Genomic DNA, 16,359 nt, shown 5'->3' on the forward strand with positions numbered 1-16,359 from the left:
AGGTATTTTTTGGCCAAACCCATTGATAATTTGTAAAGGGGTATTCCTTGACTCAGAAAGATCGGATCTTAGACATGACTAGGAGAACTGGCTATTTGTCTTGTACGCAATCTTGCTTCTGGAGGACCGAAAAGGCTGAATGCTATCCCCAGGCTAAACTCCTTCTTCCTAGGCCAGGAGAAGAATGGATTCTTAATTTTTATACTTTAGTTACCTACAATGTTAGAGGGTAAATAAAAGCATCCTTTTGTTCCTTATGAATCTGCATAGACATTTCTTCTTTGTATGTATGCACCTTTGACGCTATTCTCCTCGTATCTGTTCTCCCAACGGGGTGAGATAAAGGATAGCTAATGAAAGGAAGCCAAGGATTGGGTAGGAACATTCTCTACCGCCTGGTGATAAGGGGCATTTGCTCCATGGAGGGGCTGGAAACTAGTTAGACATGTGGTCCAGCCTAAGCTAGAAAGGGACATGGCTGGTGAAAGGAGCTCAAAGAAAACAGCTTGGAATGGGTGACTCACACCCAAAGCCAATCCTCTCCTTTGTCCACCCAGTCACCAGGGAGTGCTAATGTTTTTGTCAAGGCATCACTCATGTTCATCTCTTCCTTGTCATTTCCTCTGCATCCCAGCCCCACGGGCCCAACCTCCTCACCTCAGGTCTGTGAACCTTCAATATTGTCTTTCTTGACTACCCACATATCAGCCCTCACCTCCATCCCCAAGCCATTGACGGGCTTATTTTCTTAATACTTTCATTACATCATTTTTCTGCTCCTAAACTGTTAAACCAAATCTCCGTATTTTCTATCAAATCAAGCATAAACTCCTTACCTGACTTCCCAGGCCCTACTCCACAGAAACTAATTTCCCATTATTTGTCCAAAGTCAGCCTCTCTTCCAGTCCAGTCAGGTTTTCTTGTTGTCCTATAAAAAGGCCTTGACCATTCCCTCTTTCCCATGTATGCTTTTATTCTTGATTGTGGCCCAGAAAGTTGTCAAGCAACATTATACCAATAGGAAACACTGAAGGAAGGAAATGCATCTTGTGCATCTAAGTGCACATATGTGTGTATCAAGATGATGGCTAAAATAGTTATCCAGTTAAACTCAATGAGGCATTTAAACCTGACTCATCAGGAGGTAGTAGCTCTTTGAGACACATTAAATGGATGCCTAGGTTTGTACCTTATCTCTTTGTACCTCTCTCTCCATGGCACTGTCAAGGGAAGGATCATTAGAGCAGGCAAAGCCGTTCAAGGACAAAGGCCGTTGGTCACCACACTGAGTTCTAGGAAACTAGTGATTACTAATGTGAAATAAAGGCAGCAGTTCTCTGAAGATGACTCTGAGGAAGACTCCGTTAATCAATGCAGCGGTCCAGGCTGACAGCTCTTGTGTTTGGGAGTATCAGAATGAATGTACTTCATTAGGGCCCAAACTGGGTAAAGCCTCATCTGTCTAACAGAAATTGGCTTTCTCAAGCATGCCTGGAAATCTTTGTTCCTGTCACCAGGGTACAGTTCTGAGACCTTCCAAGTTTGACCCACCTTTCTCAGTCCAATTCAAGCATCACAATCTCCACACAACCCTTCAGAGCTATAGCATTGCTTGCTGTTCTCCATCTCTTTTGCAACCCTGGATCACTTGCAGTCAGCACAGAAAACCCTCCACAAACAAGGGGACCCTCTAACTGCACAAACAGAAACATATTACAACTACCATACTGTGTATTATGCAAAAAATAAGATGAAACTACTGGGAGGAGCAGGGGAGGTAGTGAGTCCTGGTTTCCTCCTTTGTTTTTCCTTCTTCCTGGGAATGTAATAAGAATCTGAGAGGAGTTATATGTTTCAACAGTGACTCCAATTGAAGTATCCCTCCTAAAATGTCTCCTCTGCATTATTAACCAACTTTTGTTTGAACAGTTCTGATGATGAGGAGCTCATTTCCTTGCACAGTAGTCCAGTTCATTGTTGGAGTGCTCTGTTAAAAGTTCTTCATCATCTGGAGCTGAAATCTGGCTCCCTCTAAGTTCCAATTTTTGGAACTGCTTGCCCTTCAGCAATAGTACAAGGCCTTTAAATATTTGCAGATGACCATTATGTACTCGCAACCTTCTCTTCTCCAGGTTCATTATCCCCAATTCTTTTAACTGTTCCTCATTTGACATAATTTTATTATTCCTTAGTGGATCTTGCTGCTTCTTCTCTTGATAAAATCTAATTTGTCAGTGTTTTTCAAGTATAACTGACCTCACTGAATGTGATGCTACTACGAGGTTGGTCTGACCAACTATTAACTACCTGGCTCATTTTTATGTGATTTGCGTATTTGAAAACAAAAATATGCTTTCTGTGCTTTCATTCATAGTTTTACTAAATATGTGAAATGGAAAAAGTTAAAAACAAAACACAGCTCCACAGTACTCTCTGTGACATTAATCTGTTAAGCAAGAATGATTCCCAGCACTCAGTTGTTAAATGAATGAATGAATGAATGAATACTTTGTCTTCAGTCCCCACATTCAATCCTTCACCATGCCCTGTTGATTTTAATGCCAAATATTTCTGGAATCTATCAACTTCTCTCTACTTCTGCTGCTATCACCTTAGACCAAATAGCCATCTTCTCTTACCTCAACTACTGCAGCAGTCAACCAATTGGCATCTGCTCTGGCTTCCCCACTAGTCATTTGCTACAGAGTAGCCAGAGTCAGCTTTTCAAAGTATAAAGCTGATTATAAAATTCTGCTTTAACTCCTTCAGTGGCTCACACTGCTGTCAGAATAAAGACCAAAATCCTTAAGTCACCCATTAGACAAGCATGATCTGGACCCTGCTGGCCACTCCAGCCTTGTCTCCCACCTCTCTCGGTCACATTGACCGTCTTGCACTCCCTTTCATGCACCTTCCTGCCTCAGTGCCTTTGCACATACTCTTCCCTTTGCCTGGAATCCCTCCTAGCCCCCTCAACCCTTTACTCAGCACTTTTCCAATCAATTTTGTTTATCTATCGGAGCATAACAAACTGCCCCCAAATTTAGCAGCTTAAAACAACAAATATTTTATTCTATCTTACAATGTTGTGGGTCAGGAATTTGGATAGGGCTCTGGGTGTTCTTCTTTTCCTCATGACATCAACTAAGGTTGGTTGGCATTAAGCTGGTGAATAGGCTTATCTAGATCTGTGCTGTCCAATTCAGTAGCCACTACCCACATGTAGCTTCTGAGCCCTTGAAATGTAACTAGTCTGAATTGAGATGTGCTATAAGTATAAAACACCCTTCAGATTTTTTTCTTTTTTTAAAAAACTTTATTTATCAATAAAAATTTTTAAAATACACATTTCAAACAAGACAAAACAAAGGAATAAAAAAACAAATATCTTAAAATAACTACATTGCTTCCAATCTGCTCCTACCATACACCAAGAAAATTAATGAACCATAGTCATTCCTGAGCATTCCCATATCATTAAGATTACCCTCAAAATCTTGTCTATTCTTATTAGATTATTGTTCCCCTGTCACTAGTTTCTGTCTATCTCTAGGTCCCCTATATTCTACAATTTTTCACAAACCAAAAAATAACAATGATATTTATTTAGCTTTTGGGAAATGGAAATAACACAATAAATGTTTAAAAAAAAACCAAACCAATAAAAACAAAAACAAAAAACCTGACATTTTATATGATTGATCATCCTCCAGCACAGCTTTTATTAGCAAATACAAAAAAATTAATTTTATTGTTTTGATCTGCTTGTCCCCAGCTTTTGACTGTATAGATTCTTTCTAGGAAGCTTGAGTCCTTAAGAAAATTCCACAGTTATACCAGCTCCTACAATGCAAATGAGTAAGGCTGAAGTCCCACTTTATAGGGAAATAAATATCTGTCCTTGGGATTCTGAGTAATTAGACCCTCAGGAACTCATAAAATAGGTGCTTTCATTAGGATCCTTCTAACATGGGGAAAATGCAGCCATTGTCCATTAAAACACAATCAAACTTGGGTACCAGTACTCTTTAGGCTTTCTAAGTTCTCAAAATAACTACCAAATTAGGCCAGTCTTTTCTGGCAGCACAGCCTGGAGCCAGTTGCCATCTTCCTTATCAGAAGCCTCCCAAGCTGCACCAAAAGTGGGAGTAACAAAACCAAGTATAAAGCGTTTTGAAGGGTTTCGTACAAAAAAAAAAAAAAAGAATGCAAAATATCTCAATAATTTTTATATTAATTACATGTTGAAATGATAATATTTTAGATATATTGGATTAAATAAAATTTATTATTAAAATAAATTTCACCTTTTTTTAGTATTTTAATTTGGCTACTAGAAATTTTCAAACTGTATATGTAGATTGCATTTGTGACTGCATTATATTTCTATTGGACAGTGCTCATCTATAGCAGGGGTTGGCAACTCTTTCTGTACAGGGCCAGGTAGAAAATATTTTTGGCTTTGTAGGCATTATGTTCTCTGTCACAGGTCCTCAACTCTGCATTATAGTGTGAACAATAGACAATAAGTACTCAAATGGGTGTGGCTGTGCTCCAATAAAACTTTATTTATAAAAACAGGCAGTGGGCCAGATTTGTTCTGCAGGCCATAGTTTGGTGACCCCTGATCTGGAAGATCGAAGATTTTACTCACATGTCTGATAGCTTGGCAGAGAAGGCTGGAAGGCTGGGCTCGGCTATGACTGTTGACCCAAACAACTACACGTGGCATCTCTGGCATGATGGACTGAGAGCCCCAGAAGCTGCAAGGCTTCTTATGAGCTAACATCAAAAGTCCCAGAGTATCCCTTCTACTACATTCTATTGGTCAAACAAGTCACTAGGGTCAGCCCAGATTCAAGGAGAGGAGAATTAGACTCTACCTTTTCTTGGAAGGAGCAGCAAAGTATCTGTGGCCATCTTTAATCTACATCACTCTTCAAATCTCAGTTTAGGCTGCATCTATTATAGGCTTTTGAAATAATTTTACATTTATTTGATTATTATCTTGCTCTTCCACTAAACTGTAAGAAACCACATGAAGAGGAACTGTTTCTGGGTTTGACCATTATTACATTCCCAGCACCTAGCACAGCCTGACTCAATTAATATTTATAAAACAGATGAAAGAATGGAAGAATGAACACTTACGGAACAGCTTTTCAGGCAAGTAACTGTGTTAATATTGATCCCTTGTTTTTCCACATTGCCCTCAAGAATATCAGGAGATACTCTGTCAGAAACCTTGTTAAAATTCAGATATACAGTCAACTTTCTTATTTTGCAGTTCAGAAACCTTATAAAAAAAGGAAATGAGCATTCCCCCTTCCAACCAGTACCTCAAGGGTAATAGTAGCTTCTCTAAAAATACAGCTGCAGGTTCTGGTGCTCTGAGAAGTAATTCAGTGCACGATGTCACTCCCAGGCAGCTTGTCCTCCTCCTAGACCTCAACTCTTGCCTCACCCAGCTGGGAGTGCCTGTCCTGCAATCGCTGAACAAGTGTGAGCTGGCAGAAGGCATTGGGCTGGGATCCAAGTGCTGGACTGAGGCAGACCCAGCCCTTCCTTCACGGAGATTGTGGTGTCTTCTGCTTTGCTTGGATCTTATTGTTTTTTTTTAAGCACCACCTTCCACAGTGGTCCTGCAACTTGAATTGTAGTTATTTGTGGACCTTTACTATCTTTCCCTTTAGCATTGGATGAGGGACCAAGGCCTACACATCTTTATATCTCTGACAACCTAGAGAACAAGCCTGACACTGTGTAAATTCAATAAATGTTTGCCAAAGAGACTTTCAATGAATAACCTTCCTCAGACACCAGCAAACTTAACAGCATTTTTCCTGGCACCTTAAGTACCATTAAAATTCTAGACAAAGTTGTGAAGTAGGGAACATTTTTCTTTGTTGCTCTCCAACCTCCACCTTGAAACCTTCTCTCACTGTCTTGAGAGCTCTACATTCACCTCCCCACCCCATTTCTGGCCGCCCATACCCCTTCATACTGCCTTTTACCTGTAGTACATCCCATGTGCTCTTTTCAGACTTGATCCTCAAATAATATCCCTATTCACCCCCTCTCTTTTTGCTCAAATGCTCACATGTCCCAGAGCTCACCTAGGTTTGGTTGAGATGAAATGCCATTCTGTGCACCTGAGGCTAAGCCCACTCTAGAAACTGATACCTCCAGGGTTAGGCAGAGAAGTGCTCTCTCCGCCTGACACATGGGAAGTGCCCAAGCAGTATTTGTAGAATGAATGGCAGCTCAGGAAAAAGACTCTTCTGACAGGGGCATTGTGGGCCTCTCCCACATTCATCCCACCCTATCTCCCTGAGTGTGCCCCACTTTGATTCCAGGAGTTACCACTGTACCTGGCCCTGGGGATGTGCTGCTCTCCGCTTACACAGAAAGGGTAGAATTAGAATCTTTTCTGCTTGTTCCCAGTTGAAACTGGCTGTAATTTTTAACGGAGCTACACTAAAATACTAAAGAGAACACTGTGAGGATGCATGGATTTAAATTTCAACTCTTTTGTTTACTAGCTAGGTGACCTGGGGTAAGTTCCTTAAACTCGCTGAGACTCCATTTCTTCATCTGTGACATGGGGGACACCATCCCACCATGGTGAGAGGAATGACGTTCTGCTGGTCCTTACTCGTGTCTTGTGATTTTCCAGGCATACAAAGTAGATGAAAGTGGAGAATAGAGCCCCATCCATGGCGGTTACCCTTCTTCAGTTTCTAAACCTCTAAAAGGTCTCCAGTTCACCCACCTGACAGCCCTTACTCTGCTCACAGCTGACAGAAATCGCCTCTCAGAGAATCCCCCCACAAATTCTTAGGTTCTTTCCTCTTCCATTCCCCTTTTTGCTCTCTCCCTGCCAACGCAAGGGTTTCCACTTGACGAACATTCTAGAGAGAGCAGTGTCTTGCAGTTGTGGCTGGGGGCTCGTTCCTGAGGGAGCAGTGCCATTTCTGCTTCTCTCCAGAGCCAGCAACACTGGAGAAGCTTCCTCACCACCCCCACCCCCACCACACACCATGGCTGGAGCTGAGAGAGAATTCTTCACATAGGGTGTTACATTTCATAAAAGAGGATCATGTCAATCTTGAGCATTTTGTACGCCATATTTTAAGAGAATCGTTTACAAGCTAGAAGTTTCTAAAGTATTGTCCAGGATGGTGGGCTGTGACGTTTACTAGAAGGACTGGAGCTGCTCAGCCAGGATGTTCAGGAAGGATGTGATTGCTATCCTCAGATCCTCAGAGGGCATGGACAGAAAGTGGTTGCACTCACTTGGTAGTTCCAGAGGACAAAACCAGCACCAATTACAGGAAGTTAAGGTGAAGTAGCTTCTAATGCAAGGGTAGGAAAGAGTTTCTAAATAGAGAAGTAAAAAATGGTATTGACTTCCTTGTGAGATCGTAAGTGCCCCGTCACTAGGGATATTTCGGAAAAGGGTGGTTGATTATCTGTCAGGGATGTTAACACCATGTGCCAGGAATCAGGCTGTATTGACCTCATTGGATGTTCACAAGAACCTGAAGTAGGTAAATTTTATTATCCCCATTTTACAGATGAGGAGAGTGAGGCACAGGAAAGTCAGGTAACTTGCCCAAGGTTTCATAGCTAGTAAGTGCAGAGCTGGGATTTGAACCCATGAGCTCTACATCCAAATCGGCATTCTTCACCACTGTGTGAAATTACAGAGACCATTTGTCCAAGGGCCATACTAATTTTATATAATTACTTGACTCAAAGGTGATTTGTTAAATTTATAGCAAAATACAATTTGATTATGTGCCTGTTTGACACACCGCCCAAAAACGCAAATCAGAAGAAAATATTGTCTTTGGTTGAGTCAAGCATACTGATTTCTGGCTTGTAAACAAAGGGAGATTTCTATATTAGGTGGGAGTTCACACTCAAGGCACTTCCAGTTCTCATATTCTACAATAAATAGGATATGGATGGTGATTTACTATGAAAAAGCACATGGGAATTGCTCTGTTCCCAGGCTCTATCCTTGAATGGTGAGAGGTTTGGCCCAACTGATGATATGCATACTCTGAAACGTATTGAAATTACCTATTGAAATATATTACCGAATGTATTTACAACCTGTCACAAAGTGCTGATTTCCTCTCTCTCTCTCTCTCTCTCTCTCTCTCTCTCTCTATATATATATATATATATATATATATATATATATTGGCTCTTACAAATCAATAAGAAAAATAAAAAAGAGAAACATCACAAACTAAAACGAGCAAATTAGATGTACAGAATGTATATAGAACAAGAAATACTATCTTTTATATTTTTGAAAAGATGCTTGTACTCATTCATAACAAGGGAAATTTATTTTAATATTACAATGAGATGCTATTTTCACCTTTCCTATTGGCAAAAATCACAAATTGGATAATCAACTATGTTGGCAAAAGGTGTCCAAAAATAAGCACTCTTATATTTTGTTGGTGGAGTATAAACTGATATGATCTTAGGGGAGAGCAATTTGTCAATATCTGTGAAAGTTAAACTTGCAAATACCCTTTGACCCATTGGTCAAGCAATTTTACTTCTAGGAATATTGCCTCCTCAAACACATGTGATATGACACATGTTCAAGATTATTCATTTCAGCAAAAGATTGGAAACAACCTAAATGTCCATCAACAGAGTGGTAAAATAAATTATTGTCATCTGTACAATAGAATAATATGCAGCTGTTAGAATGAGGATATACATTATGTGCTGATACTGAACTATCGCCAAGATGGTGGTAAGTATGCAAAACAGTATGTATAGTATGCTTCCATTGATGTTTAAAAATAATAAGAATATGGGTGCATTTTTTAATTTTAAAATTCTTTTATTTTGCTTTGCCTAGAATAACTGCAAGTAGAGGCAAGAAACTGGTGACAAATAGCAATGCCCACTGCTAGTTACATCTATGGAGGAGAATTAGATCACTAGGGAATAGAATTGGGAGACAGACTTGCTTTCCAGTATTTATCTCCTTTACCTTTTAAATTTAGTGCCATGAGCTGGTATGATCTATTTAAAAATATTTAATTTAGAAAAAAATAGAGATTATAGTCCAGAAGGGGAGAAACGTAACAGATGCGTTTAGCCCAATACCCTGTACTGGGTCCTATAGGAGCATAGAAGAAGGGTGTCTAGCACAGCCCAAAGGGATCAGGGATGGCTACTAGAGAAACCATTTCCCCAAACCCCAAATGAAGAAATTCCTTTCTGTTCTCAGAAATAGTTGCGCGTCTTCTCCTGAGCATTGCTTTGTTTGTATCTTATGGACAGACCCATAGATTAATTCACTGATCAGGTTCCCTTTTCACATTTTGCTATTATAAGCTACTGGCCCAACTGGTGACCAGCCTTATACCAGGTGAGCAGATTTCTATTGTGAGCCTTCATATTGGCCTTGTACCTGGCTTTGTTTTATATGCATGACTTTGGCTGACTTTTTCACCCATTTATAATGTTGATCATCTTTCTTTAATAAATGCTTTCCTATAAGAAATTCTACATCCTTTTGTTATGAGTTGTGGCGAGTGGGTAGAGATGAGGGAGGGAGAGAGAGTAAGAGAGAGGATAGAGATGAAGATGCTAAGCATGTCATTTTCTGGTTCCGTCAGGCAGATTAAGTGAATACTCGAGCCTAGTGGTTCTTGATCTGTTAGCAGCAGCAGCAGCAACTGTGAGCTTATTAGAAATAAAAATTCCATCCCAACCTTCTAAATCAGGATCTCGGGGGATGGGGACCAGGAAACATTTACCATGCCCACCAGGTGACTCTTATGCACATTAAAGTTTGAGAACCAAAACTTTAAGAAGCAAACCAAAGGACGGTTGGTTTCTAAGCATCCACTCCATTTGCCCTCTCATACCTATTGTATTGGCCAAGATAATAATGGGAGCAGCTGAAGAAGACAGCGCCCCAAATCTCAATGGCTGAACAAAACAAAAGTTTAGTTTTTGGTCATGTTACAGTCTGAGGTGGATCAGCGAGGGGTGGAGCAGTCTGTTTTATTAATTTATTCAGCGAACCAGGTGCCTTCCGTAATGGGGCTTTGTCATCTTCTAGGCCCTTGGACTCTTCTGGATCCTCTGTCTCCAAGAAAGCAGGGGAGGAAGGAGAGGGAGGAATTTTTCCGGGCCAGAAGTAACGTCCTTCTCTCTGCCCCCATCCCATGGATTGGAACCCAGTCACGTGCCCTGTCTAATTGCAGAGGAGGCTAGAAAACATGGTCCATCCGTGGGGCTGGGAGGAAAAGGAAATGGGTGTGATGAGCATGTGGTATTGTCTGCCACATCCGTAAACCTAAGTGAATCCCAAACTCCTCTTGTCATGTTTTGGTGAAGACTGGTTTTCGGTTTCATCTAATCAAGTTTTATCTTTTCTTTCTTAACTCTAGCACCATGGGACTGAATAGCACTCTCCTTGTGATGGCCCTCCTGCTCTCGGGTAAGAACTCTTTGGCTTTCTAAGGCCCCAGAATCCCTCCACTGACTCCTGGTGAGTCTGAACACTGCAAGTCTTGGCCTGAGACTTGGTGGGTTTTACTCACTGTCTACCCAGGGTTGCACAATACCACATGCAAAAAGGCTTTCCTGGAGAAGAAGAAAGCATTGTGCCCGAGAGCAGATGTCTCAGCGGATGGCAGGCAGGGCCAACCTGGGACGAAAGCCCACCCCGTGTGTGCCTACTGCTCCTTGGCCTACTCACACCTGGGGTGCTGGATGTGCACAGAGCAGGGGAGGCAGTGGTCTGTCTAGCAGTGCCCAGAGAGCCAGGGGAAACTTCCTGGACTGATGCCACTGAGGCTTAACCCTTTTCCTCCACATATCCTGCCTTCTGGGCTTCTCTTTCTCCATTTCTTTGGAAACAGAGGACGGGCTTCCAAAGATCTCCTTTCATTAGGGAGCATTGGTCTGCACATGCCCTGTTTTCCCTCTCCCTCTCCACTTACCTTACCTTCTCTACCAACTTACGCTCGCAGTGCAGACTGTAGTTGCCACAGCTAACTGGGAGGATCAAGAGCTCCAGCTCTGCCACTACCTACTTCAGTCTTCAGTGACTTTCAGCTAGTCATGTCAGCAGATATACTGAGAAGCTTTAACTTCAGGCTCCCCAGCTTGCACAGGTCCTTCCCAAAGCCCCTTCTACGACCCCTTGAGGGGCCCTAGCAGTGTATGTCATAGGCTGTGGTAAAATTTGCATAAGTAAAATATTTTAACCACAATAAGTTAAGCTTACTTACCTCTTTTCACAGGGACTTTCCCCTCCATCACATACATCCTCCGTTGTTGTGGCTACGCCATTTTGTATTTGTAACTTTGTCTTCTTTTTCTTAAACTTCCCCCCAAATTTTATAAGCTTCAGGCCTCACAAAACTTGGATCTTCCCTGTTTGTGGCTCCTCTCTGAGTTTCAGTTTCATCATCTGTAAAATGGCGTTGCCCGAGGTCCCCACCACGCATCCCATGACTCTGCGCCTTTCAGTTTCCCCTGGCCCACCCCTTCCTGCTGCTCCTTTTCCTCACTCTCAGCTTGGAGAGGAAGCGGCCCTGGTCCAGGTGGTGGCAGACAAGGAAGGCGAACTGAGCCTGCAGTTTGGCTACAGCAGTGCGCAGGCCACCCCAACCAACCAAGCCGACCACGGGACACCTCCCCCAGATCATCCCACAGAGGCCCCTGTCCGCCTGCTGTCACGGGGAAGGGGGAGATGCTTCCTCAGAACAGCGCTGGCTGGGACAGGCCTTTTTGCTCAGAACCTAGGAACTTGTTGAATCCACAAGTGTGAGGCCATAGATGCATTCCTATAACCTGGGAGAAGAAAAAGAAAAATGCCCTGGGAACAAATTTTCAGACAAGTCTGAATTGAGACACCATTTTCCCCCAAACTCTCCAACTCTGCACACTGGAAATGAGAAAGTAGAACTGAGAAATTCTGTCAAAACTAGGTCCAAGTGTCACTTTTGCCCTTGCCTTGCCTTTGAAACTGCTTGGAAAGTTCTTAGCTCCTGTAAAGAGAGTTATCAATACTGAAACCTTGAAAGTAACTCCCCCAAATGGTCACTATTTATGTTTTATGGGGGTGAAAGAATAAACAATTATATTTTTGGCAGTACAAATTAAAATTGGGATAAGAAGATGGCGGCACATGAGTAGAAAAAACATTGCCAATGCATCATGCACTATCTAAACACACACACACACACACACACACACACACACACATACACTCTCACACACACAGAAACAGATGCTATTCTTTTTTAAAGAATGAAAAGGGTCAGTTAGAGTTCTAGTTATCTTTCTTCTCAGGGCACAGGCCTGCTTACCAGGCTGGTGACTAGGGAGAAAGGAAATGCAATTGGCCCAGATAGTCCACAGCAAAAACACAGGACTGAACAATTCATTTGAGGGCAGATGAAACAATAGAGTGAAACAAGTCTCTCTCTCTCGCTTTCTCCCGGTATCTTTTGTGTCCTCCCCTTAGTCACAGAAATTAGACATTGTAGTTTCCTGCCACAGCTCTTGAGCCTAAAATTGGATGATAGTTTGACTGAAAAGAGTGGGAGGGCAGCTGTGGCCTTGCGGAATTAGATTACAATCGTGCTTTGTGTTTATAAAACTAAAGGAATTTTTCTGAGTGCTACTTGCAGAGGCAGCTCTGTCAACTTCGATTTGCTGCTATTCTGGCTCTTCTACCGTGCTTTAAGACTGGAATGGTTCTTGGAAAATCGGTAGCTCATACATCAGGAGGAAGTATCCATTCAGTTTGACTTTTGAATGTTGTTCCCTTTTTGCCTGAGGGTTCTCTGGGTCCTAGGACTTCTCATTTCTCTTGAACTGTACCTCTGGTTCAATCATTGTACCCAGAGCAGTAGTTGGGGTTCTTTCTTCACCTTCAGATTTACATGGGGATTATGTTTATATAGTTAATTTTGGCTTAGTCGGGTGTCTTTCTTTACCTTAAGATTTACATGGGGATTATGTTTATATAGTTAATTTTGGCTTCCATTTCCTGTTGCTGTTATAATAGTCACTAAACTCACCACCTGGAGGTAAATAGACAGTTCAGACCTATTGTTTCCCAAAATTGTCGTGGAGCCTGATAGCTGGGCATTGGAGTATTGCTTTGTGTTAAGCCAGCTTCAGGGTCTTCTTGACATACGTGTGTATTATTCATTAGGGAGTATCTTATCCCCAAATTAGTTGATAATTTTCATAGAACGTAGGTGCCAGAGTGAATGGACTGTCAGATAAGTGAATTTAATGGAAGATGCTCGCTAAATAAGATGAGCATAGGGTTGTTGGGGAGCAAGCGTGAAATTGGGAGGGAACGGAGAGTCTGCAAAGACAGGAGGAGTCCTTTGGGGAGGAGCAAGAGTTTGAGAAGCTGTGGTTTATCCTTCCTTTGTAAGAAAGGATCTTAATATCATTTCCTGAATATGAAAACTTGGATTTTGGTCAATATGGTTGAAATTTATTTAAACAAACACACTGGTAGTTCTTTCTTTATAGCCTAGAATACACCTCTAGAGCTGAGCTATTCCACAGGGGTGACCCCTCTTCCATTACCAGGACTGAGAGCCAGGACCAGAGCCTCAGATACAAACACCGTTAACACTCTCCTAGGTTATTGATCCACTCATGGTTTCATTTTCACTATTTCTTTCGTTCTCTCTCACTGCAGATGTTTCTATTCAAAAGTGCCTAACTCGTTCTGCCCTGCCCCCTTTAAAAGTCACTTTCTGGTCCTTACTACAAAGAAACAGGCAAGAGAGTAAAATAGTTTATGTATAGTTGTGATCAAAATATCTATGCAATCTCCTATATGTTTTATTCAATATTGTTTTGTAAAACTTTCCCACATTTCTAAATGCTCTTCATTTTTATGCTAGTTCACAGAATCAAAATACTATAATTGGCTTTATTTGTCTTTTTTGCATCTTATTCATTTGGAAGATATTCTCTCATTGTCTTCTTTGGTTTATGGTTGCTGTCAGTCTGATTGTCATTGTTTTATAGGTAATCTTTTTTTCATGGTATGTTTGTAAAAACACATTTTTTAAATACTTTGTTTATCAGCATCACCTCAAAGTTTCTGAATGTGGATTTTATTTATCTTACTTGGCACTTAAAATGAACTTTTGATCCCAGTACTCATGCCTTTCTTCAATTCTGGAGATACTCTGCTCTTGTCTTTTCTTTTTTTTTTTTTTTTTTTTTTTTTGTTATTGTTGTTGTTTGTTTGTTTGTTAGTTTTTTTTAATCTTCATTTTATTGAGATATATTCATATACCACGGAGTCATACATAACAAATCGTACTTTCGGTTGTTCACAGTACCATTACATAGTTGTACATTCATCACCCAAATCAATCCCTGTCACCTTCATTAGCACACACACAAGAATAACAAGAATAATAATTAGAGTGAAAAGGAGCAATTGAAGTAAAAAAGAACACTGGGTACCTTTGTCTGTTTGTTTCCTTCCCCTATTTTTCTACTCATCCATCCATAAACTAGACAAAGTGGAGTGTGGTCCTTATGGCTTTCCCAATCCCCTTGTCACCCCTCATAAGCTACATTTTTATACAACTGTCTTTGAGATTCATGGGTTCTGGGTTGTAGTTTGATAGTTTCAGGTATCCACCACCAGCTACCCCAATTCTTTAGAACCTAAAAAGGGTTGTCTAAAGTGTGCGTAAGAGTGCCCACCAGAGTGACCTCTCAGCTCCTTTTGGATTCTCTCTGCCACTGAAGCTTATTTCATTTCCTTTCACATCCCCCTTTTGGTCAAGAAGATGTTCTCCGTCCCACGATGCCAGGTCTACATTCCTCCCCGGGAGTCATATTCCACGTTGCCAGGGAGATTCACTCCCCTGGGTGTCTGATCCCACATAGGGGGGAGGGCAGTGATTTCACCTTTCAAGTTGGCTTAGCTAGAGAGACAGGGCCACATCTGAGCAACAAAGAGGCATTCGGGAGGAGGCTCTTAGGCACAACCATAGGGAGGCCTAGCCTCTCCTTTGCAGCAACCGTCTTCCCAAGGGTAAAACCTGTGGTAGAGGGCTCAACCCATCAAACCACCAGTCCTGTCTTTTCAAATATTGCTTATTCACCGTTCCCTCCATTCGCTTCTGGAAACTACTAGAATCTCTTAGAGTAATTCTTTGTGACTTTTAATCTGCTCTTCCACATTTTTATTTCTTTCGCTTTTAGTGCTGCCTTCTGGAAAAATTTCTCAGTGTTATCTTCCAACTCATAATTCTCTCTTTGTGACTTTATTGCACATATTTGTTTTTTTTTTTTTTATCACTGGTTTTAATTTCCAAAATTTCAAACACATTCATAAACATATTGTTATATTTTCTCTGTTTTTATGTTTATGTATTTTTAAATATTTTTATATTCAATAAAGTAAGTATTTCTTCAAATATCTTTTTGAAGTTCCTATGTATGTGTTTTAAAATCTTTTATGGTGAGGCAGAGTAAATTTATCTACAAATTATTGAAATTTCTTGCCTATTTTCCATGTGCCTGGTATTTTGTTTTGTAGCCTCATTTTGAATGGTTTCTCTCCTTCTCCACGTTCACTTTTCTCTGCTGCTCCCTATCTAATAGTTTTGTAGCTACCTCTACTTAGCCTTTTAAGCTCCCACATCAAAACCAGATCTTGTTGTGATTAAGCTCCCTACCCCCATAGTGATATATGTGGTAGATACCAAGCTAGTGGGTGCTTGAGTTGTTTCTAATCATTGGACCATGATGGTGTCCTCCTGTGTCTTGGCAAGCAATGGCGTATACATCATAGCCCAGGCAGAAGCTGGCAATAGCTTTTCTGGGGGTTTTTTTTTTTTTTTTCAGTATTTTTTTCACTAATTTAAGAATCATGTCCTAGCCCCAGGTTTTAGGCATTATTCTTTTCTCATATTTCTCAAGGGGCACTTTTCATTCTCATTTCCTCCTACTTCCCCACCCCTGCTGGAGCTGAGCTCTGACTTCCTCTGCCTGCTTTCAGACCTGAAGGCCAGGGGCTCAAGGCTTTAACCCCCATTCTTTGCATGATGTTTGTGTTCCATTACTTACTCACAGAAAAGACTATCTTGTTTCTAAATCCATCTATGTCCTTTAATTTCCCCCTTTTTGATTTTACCCAGTTGTTCTAGTTTGCTAATGCTACAGGAATACAAAATACCAGAGATGGATTGGCTTTTATAAAGGGGGTTTATTTGGTTACACAGTTACCATCTTAAGGCCACAAAGTGTCCAGGTAACGCATCAACAATTGGGTACCTTCGCTGGAGGATGGCCAATGGCTT

At 41.2% G+C, this 16,359-nt stretch overlaps 1 protein-coding gene across 6 annotated transcripts in view; it reads left to right on the forward strand.

Annotated features, from left to right (window-relative positions):
* CD86 (CD86 molecule) overlaps nt 1-16,359 on the forward strand; it is a 64,371-nt gene that overhangs the window by 24,853 nt on the left and 23,159 nt on the right. For all 6 annotated transcript variants that reach the window (XM_037836671.1, XM_037836689.1, XM_037836708.1 and 3 more), the window contains exon 2: nt 10,441-10,490. In XM_037836671.1, coding sequence (XP_037692599.1) covers nt 10,441-10,490 — 50 coding nt within the window. The remainder of the gene's footprint in view (nt 1-10,440; nt 10,491-16,359) is intronic.

This window comes from Choloepus didactylus, chromosome 1, assembly GCF_015220235.1.
Source record: "Choloepus didactylus isolate mChoDid1 chromosome 1, mChoDid1.pri, whole genome shotgun sequence".
NCBI classification, from domain to species: Eukaryota; Metazoa; Chordata; class Mammalia; order Pilosa; family Megalonychidae; genus Choloepus; species Choloepus didactylus.